This window comes from Gadus morhua, chromosome 13, assembly GCF_902167405.1.
Source record: "Gadus morhua chromosome 13, gadMor3.0, whole genome shotgun sequence".
In the NCBI taxonomy this organism is placed as follows: Eukaryota; Metazoa; Chordata; class Actinopteri; order Gadiformes; family Gadidae; genus Gadus; species Gadus morhua.
In genome coordinates, this window is record NC_044060.1 from 16,559,995 (window position 1) to 16,567,494 (window position 7,500).

The following is a 7,500-nucleotide window of genomic DNA, read 5'->3' on the forward strand; positions in this document are numbered from 1 at the left end:
CTCCTGGAATCAGAAAATTTGCAGTTTAATTTAGTAGAGGCGTCGGTGCAAAGTGGTGAACGTTGAAGTCTGTGTGTGTGTGTGTGTGTGTGTGTGTGTGTGTGTGTGTGTGTGTGTGTGTGTGTGTGTGTGTGTGTGTGTGTGTGTGTTTTTTGTATGCATGCATGTGCGTGTGAGTGTGAATGAGTGTGTGTGTGTGTGTGTGTGTGTGTTTAATGGGGGTCTCTCTTGTTCCCAGTGGCTGAATCCATCCCATAGTTACTCAAGCATATCACTAGCAGAGAATAGAGGAGTGCTCTCCACACGTACTCCAATTGCAGCCCAATAGACGGCGTATTAACCTCTGGTTAGTGCAGGGGCGCAGGCCTTTAGTGCAGCCCGGCAGGAAGGGTAATATAAGCAGCTGTGCCTCACTGAGCACAGGGCCAGTAGCATCGGGCTGGAGTTCTCTCTCCATGAATCACTGTGTTTCTAACTAACTCCAACAACAGCCATAAGGACGTAGACTGCCATAACATTTTGAACATTACTTTGAAACGCAGTTTTCTTCAACGGAGCCGGTTTGGGTCGGTATGTTTGTTTGTGTGTGTTCCATGTGTTTGTTTGCGTGTGTGTGTGTGTGTGTGTGTGTGTTTGTTTGTCGCGTGTTGTTGTGTGTGCTGGCCGTCGCACTGAGGAGTGACAGCTTGTTCCTGCGCCCCATAATCGTCCTCATCTGTGGTCGCCTTGTCAACGCCCAGATTCTGTCATTGCCAATCAGACACTTAATTGAACACAATTAGCAGCCCCCCCCCCCCCCCCCCCCCCCCTCCCTGCTGCTGCATTCTTCAAAAGCCTATTTTCTCTCCCCTCCTCCTCCTCGCCCTCCACCGCCGTCTCTCTCAGCGCCGGACGGAAGACACTTTTCAGCTTTTATTAACGCGCCGGGGCCAATTAACGCGCTGACACGCAGGGGCCGGAGCCCGTCATCTGCTGCCCCCCCTCCCTCATCCCCCACAGCCCCCCGACGCCACCCCCACCGTGTCCAAACTGCTCTAATTCAATTTATGCAATCACTGTTATTTTTAAATAGTCATTTTGTCTGTTCAGATGAGGGGCCCTCGCTGCCCGCTGGGCCGGCCCCTCATCTGAAGGAGGGGGGGAGTGTGTGGTGGGGATGGAGGGGGGAGGATAGGGGTGGGGTTGGGGCGGGGCGGGGTGGGACATTCCAGGGAGCAGAAGTCTTTTGACGTTGAACGACCCTGATGTTTTTTTCAAACTTGCCTCTTTTCCTATTTATTCTTTTACAAACGATTTCCAAAAAGAAATTAAGATATTCCATTTTTTTGGGGGGGGGGGGGGCAAGCCGGGGGTTCCTTCTTGCAAGTAACAGAGATGGACGTCGTCTCCTAAAAAAAAAAAAAACTTTTCTACCACATTATACTTTTCAATAATCTACACTTCCTCCCTTCTCAGAGAGTCAGACAATTACCCGAGCCCGTATCAGGTTCAGCCCTCGCTCTGAGAGAATTACCCGCCGCGCCTCCGTCCCCCGTCATTACGCCCGCAGGGCTGGCCTTCAAATATTGATCGGAAAAAAAAAATCCAGCGGCATCACCGGGGATCTTTAATCAGCGCCGGCCGAGGCCGTTATCAAGCGCGCCCATCGCACGGCGAGGTCCACCGGGCGCGCTCTGCGCCGCGCAGATAACTTCCAGACATCGCCAGCGCTTATTCCTGACGCCCGGCTCTGCCCCGGTGACCCCTGCCTAACTTAAAGGTACATCTCGGGGGCATTTGATTTGGGCAGAACGGAGGGCGGGCGGGGTGTGTGGGTGTGGGGGGTGGGAGTGGAGCTATCGGTGACAGAGGAACTAATCCAGTCTTGCGCAGATTAAGGGTGTTTGTGGAGTGGGGTGTGTTGGCGCCGGTGGTAGGGAACAGAAGGGGGCTGCTGCTGCTGCCGCCGCCGCCGCTGCTGCTGCTGCCGCTGCTATCAGCTCTCCAGGCAGGCTGCTGCCCTCGGGCCAGCCCGGTCCTGCTGCAGGAGGCTTTGTACCCGCCACTCTCTCCTCGCTCGCTGCTCTCGCTCACTTTTAACTGTTCTCTCCTCAGTATCACCCCCCCCCCCCCCCCCGCCCCTCCTGCCTGCCCCTATCCGCCCCCAACGCCCCCTGCTGCTGCCACCGCAACCAACACCACCGTCAACTACCTCGCTCCGTTCCTCCTTCACGTTCCTAGAGACATATCATATTTTCTCTGTTTTAGCCGTATTGTTTAAATGTGGCGTTAAGTACCCCAACTCCCCCCCCCCCCCCCCCCCCCGTTCCCTTGCCCCCATCTCGTGTGCCCACTGTTTCCACAAGGCAGGTGTTAGATGGAAGCTAGGCAAAACAAGTCGTTGTGTTTGGGGTTTGCTGTTAAAATGTTGAAGCTGTCAGAACATATCTTCCTACATGTACCGTTTGACTTCCTCGGCCCACTTGTCAGGAACACACATGTTCCGGTGCTTGGCGTTTCTCCGGGCTCCGGCTATGTCGGAGACTAGAGGTTTTACACTGGAAGGGACGCTAACAAAGAACGACTCGTCAACCATTCACAGAAACAAAACAAAACAGAATGTAACGTGAACAAAATGATCTCGCCACAAAAGAGCCCCTTTTCTGTGTCTCCAATGTGCTATTTATTTATCTGAAAGGATGCACATTGTATCAATTTGCACTTCTCCCGTTCGGTCTGCCGCAGGCTGGCGAGGGGCTCAGAAGTTGTGAGAATTAATTACTTTTTTTTTTTTATTATTATTTGTAAAGTAATCTGTCTGTAGAGGAGGAGAGGAAGAGGGGGTGCTCAGGGTGTGGGAGGGGGGGGGGGGTGCAGGGGAGGGAAGAGAAGAGGCCCTGGAGCATTGTCCTTTAAACTAGGTCCTGCCTCACATTATCTCCCAGAGCAGCATTCGCACAAAGTCACACAACAAACAAACTCTCTGAGCAAAGGAGAAGGCTGCGTGCAAGGAGAGAGAAGAGAGGGAGGGGGGAGGAAGGGAGGGAGGGATGGAGGGAGAGGGAGAGAGAGGGGGAGGACGGAGAAGATAGCTGGGGAGAGGGAGACAGAAGTTGAGGAACAGGGAGGATTTAGATTAAGGATGTGTATGCTATGAGTATAAAATAGTAATTCAGAGGAGAAATTATTTAATAATTTTGTGGGATTTAAAGTACAATAAACAAATCCTCTCATCGTAGATCCAGTCAATACTAACAATACTGACAATACCTTGTCAATCCTCAGTCCTTATCCCTTAATGTTTGTCACATTGTGGCCATTACACAAAAAAGATATACAGTATCTGCTAAATAGCAATAACTGTACCATCTATCATTTCTAGGAGAAGAGTTGCTATAGGTCTCGGCATGATGCATACAATTATAAGCAGAAGTATCCGGGAAGATGATAAAACTATCCAAAGTACAAATTCACATAATGGATGTCATTTTGTACTTAAAAATGCACAGGAAAATGTCTATGTGCAGTCTAATCAGATTAGAAAGAAGTGAATTAGCATTGATTTTTATCTTGGATTAGCGTTTGCTAGCAAACACGAGCCACTCCAAAACGGGAGTGGCTTACCTTAACCCCTCCGGCAAAACTATAATTTATACAGAATCTGCTCTTCAGAAGGACAAGCCAAGTACACAGCACTGCTTTTTAAAAATGGCTTCAGCCTCAGAAGAAAAATCATCATACTGAAACATGACATGAAGTCATTTTGATTATATTCAGCATATCAAGCAGTATAAATGAGTGGTATATCGGGAAAGGTTTTTATAAAACCTAAATATAGTCATCAGTGCCGATGCTGAGTGCTTTTCTCTTTCATAGAAAGACAAGAGATATAATCCACTTTCAATTAGCCAATAACTTAATTGAAGTCATGCCTCTGAGCTATATTTCTCCCTGGACCCTCAACAAGACCAGCCGTATCCCCACTCCCCACAGAGAGGCCTACACCACAGCCATCATCAGGACGCCCTCTCCCCTTCCCCTCTGCTCTCCTCCTCACCCCTCCTATCCTTTCCCTTTCTCTCCTCAGCTCTGATCTCCCCTCCCCACCCCCCATCTCCTCAACTCTACTTTCCTCAACTCCCCCCTCTCCTTCACTCCTCTCCCCCCTCCCCCCTCCTTCCCCTCCTCCTCAGCTCTGATCTCCTCCTCTCCTGGCTGTCTCCTCCTTCCCTTCCTTTCCTCCTCTGTTCAATTTGGGGGGGCGGGGGGCTGCATCACATGTGTCATGCATAAAGGAGGTCATGAATCTCCCCTCTCTTATGGATGCATGTCACATGCTCAGCGTCTGCATGTGTGGAGATGGAGGAGGGGTGGGGGCCAATGGTTTTTTCTTTTACGTCCTGATAGAATTAACATGTGGAAATGACTAACCGGACCTTTATGTTTCTGAAGAGCTTCATATTTCCTGGGAGACCCTGCTCTCAGAGATATGATTAATTTGCAGCAGTATGGTTGGTCTTCCCCTGTGTTGGTTCAGCTGTGTACCGTGAGCCCGATGTGTCCAGGGTGTCACTGCCGCCGCCGTTATATCTCCTTAGCGTCCTCAGCGTTGTCTCCACCACTATTTACTCTTGCTAGCACTTCCGCTTTATGTGTTCATGTGTTCACGGATGTGCGCGTGTGCGCTTGTGTGTGTGTGTGTGTGTGTGTGTGTGTGTGTGTGTGTGTGTGTGTGTGTGTGTGTGTGTGTGTGTGTGTGTGTGTGTGTGTGTGTGCAGCATCGTGTAGCGTGCACGAGGGCAGGCAGGGGGGAGCTGGTATCACCCCTGTGTAACTACCTCCACGATGGGCTAATTGGTTTAGCAGCCAGCAGGCCAAAGGCCAGCTCAGCATAGCGAATCCCAACGTGAACCTGATGTTGAGGAGGACGGCTCCCTCGCTATAGGGGCTAAGCATGTGTGGGACAATTGCCCTTTTTCCCACCCCTGTAGACTCAACTTCCCCTTTGAGTATCACCCTCGTTTTATTAGAAAGCTGAATTGGACGCCGTTCGTTTCTCTTCTGTTCCGGGGGGCCTCTGTTTCCAGTGGGGGCCCCCGCTAGGAGAGGGGTTGTGTGTGTTGTTGTGTGTCGGGTCGTCCTGTCTCCGGCTCTCTCTTGGGGTGGAGTAGCTCTTGAGCGTGCCTTTCACGTGTGATGAGCGTCTCTCTCCATCACATCCACAGCCCTGAACCGGGCGCGTTTGTGTCTGCATGAGGACCGAGGCGGATGCTGTAGCATTCTGCGCCGGGCCTGGTCCTCCGCTGGCAGAGGAGGAGGCGAAGCGGGGCAAGGGGGGCTTGGGGGGGGGGGGGGGGGGGGGGGCAGGGGGGGAGTGCATGGAGCTCACTTTGTGTGTGGATCTAAAGAGGGGATCATTCAGCACTTCCAAGCCCATTACTATTCATGAGACAGAGGGGCTGGGGGCGAGGGATTAGGCACTCCCTCGGTGCTTGTTGTGCTGTAGGCTGAGGCTCGGGCCTGCCGTTTTCCCGGACCGGGGGTCCCGTCTGGCACCGTCGGCAGGGCTCTCTCTTATCACCCTGGGACCCCTTCCGTCCCACAGCAGAGCGCCTCGCTGGCAGCGGCGCCGGGGCCAAGCTGTAATGGGAAGAACTCTCTCCCCTAGTCTCTGAGCGCCGGCGACCTTTCTGTTTCCTTGGGCGCGCTCCGCCCCGTCCTCGTGTCCTTCAGCGAGGCCTCTCTGGGCTGAACACTGGGGAGAGCCATCCACTCTGCGCACACGTTCACACGCGCGTGCACAAACTTTGGTGCGAATCGGAATTCGGTATTAAATGACACAAGGAGTGTTGCTTTGCGCGCTACCGTTTCTTTGGTATCTATGTGAAATACTGTACGTACCTTCTCAATTTCTCAGCGTTTCTTGCGCGTTATTTTGGACACTGTTTTGCATCTTTCAGGCTGATCCCAAGTACCAACAATTGACGAAACACTATGCTAGTACGATGCTGCTGGTTTTTCAGCAGTTACAAGCTGTCTTTAAACACTGCTTTCATCCGTCATATGTATGTTTATATATTATCTAATGGATGTACATATATAAAAGTAGGTATAGACAAGGTTGCAGATAAAGCTGTAGCCGTATGTTGTCGATCTAAACGTCCCGTCTCCCCCCCCCCCCCCCCCCCCCCAGGTGATGAGCATCCTGAGTAACCCCGGGGGCGTGGCCTCCCAGTCCCAGCACGACTTCTCCATCTCCCCGCTGCACGGCGGCCTGGACAGCTCCAACCCCATCTCGGCCAGCTGCAGCCAGCGCTCCGACTCCATCAAGGGGGTGGACAGCCTGGCCTCCTCCCAGTCCTACTGCCCACCAACCTACAGCGCCAGCAGCTACAGCGTGGACCCCGTCGCCGCCGGCTACCAGTACAGCCAGTATGGGCAGAGTGAGTACTTCAGTAGGTCGACCCCAAAACATACTTACACTTTGAATGTGCCTGTGTGTGCCTGTGTGTGTGTGTTTGTGTTTGTGTGTGTGTGTGTGTGTGTGTGTGTGTGTGTGTGTGTGTGTGTGTGTGTGTGTGTGTGTGTGTGTGTGTGTGTGTGTGTGTGTGTGTGTGTGTGTGTGTGTGTGTGTGTGTGTGTGTTGAAGTTGATGTGTTGGGGTTTTTGTGCCTAAAAAGGAAATGATGCCCAGCTTCCAGGCCACAGAGTTCCTTTGACCTTTGACCACATTTTATTGGTGGAAGCAGACACGTGCTCCTCATAAAGACCCCACCCCCCCCTCACACACAAACACACTCGCACACAGACACACACACACACACACACACACACACACACACCAACCTACAAACACATACACACACACACACACATAAAAACATATCCTTCTAGGGACCTAGCTTAGTCACACCCTATTCCACTTGGATGGGAACGAGGAGAGGGCCACTTCAAAGGCGAAGACTGGCCCTGAGGGGCCAATGTGTCCTCTTGTCTACCTCTCCCCCCTCTCTCTCTCTCTCTCTCTCTCTCTCTCTCTCTCTCTCTCTCTCTCTCTCTCTCTCTCTCTCTCCTCTCTCCTTCTCCCTCTCTCTCTCTCTCTCTCTCTCTCTCTCTCTCTCTCTCTCCCCTCTCTCTTCACTCACCAAACAGACAACAGAGACCCTTAAGGCAGGAAAGAGTTTGCTTTATTAGATTAGCATAATTGACTGATGCTTTCACGTCCTTCATGAGAGGTAAAACAGAGCACACTTCCTTGGTCGGCCACCACCAGTTCAAGCACTTTGACTGTGTGTGTTTGTGTGTGTGAGCATGTAGAGAAGAGCTATTGTTTCTTCCTGTAGCGTCATTACACAAGGGTTGCTGTTTTAGGAGTGTGCTATCCTAAACGTGTGTGTATGTGTGTTGTTTGTTTATTTGGTGACGTTCCTCACTTGTTGCTTAAGAATCTGCACAAGTGCAGTAAGTGTGTGTGTGTTTGTGTGTGTGTGTGTGTGTGTGTGTGTGTGTGTGTGTGGTGTG

General features: G+C 51.7%; 1 protein-coding gene across 6 annotated transcripts in view; it reads left to right on the forward strand.

Annotated features, from left to right (window-relative positions):
- Positions 1–7,500, forward strand: part of pax7a (paired box 7a) — a 46,786-nt gene that overhangs the window by 38,213 nt on the left and 1,073 nt on the right. For 4 of the 6 annotated variants that reach the window (XM_030375820.1, XM_030375823.1, XM_030375825.1 and 1 more), the window contains one exon: positions 6,173–6,434. In XM_030375820.1, the coding sequence (XP_030231680.1) occupies positions 6,173–6,434 (262 nt within the window). The remainder of the gene's footprint in view (positions 1–6,172; positions 6,435–7,500) is intronic. The other 2 variants (XM_030375821.1, XM_030375824.1) reach the window with 1 other exon arrangement.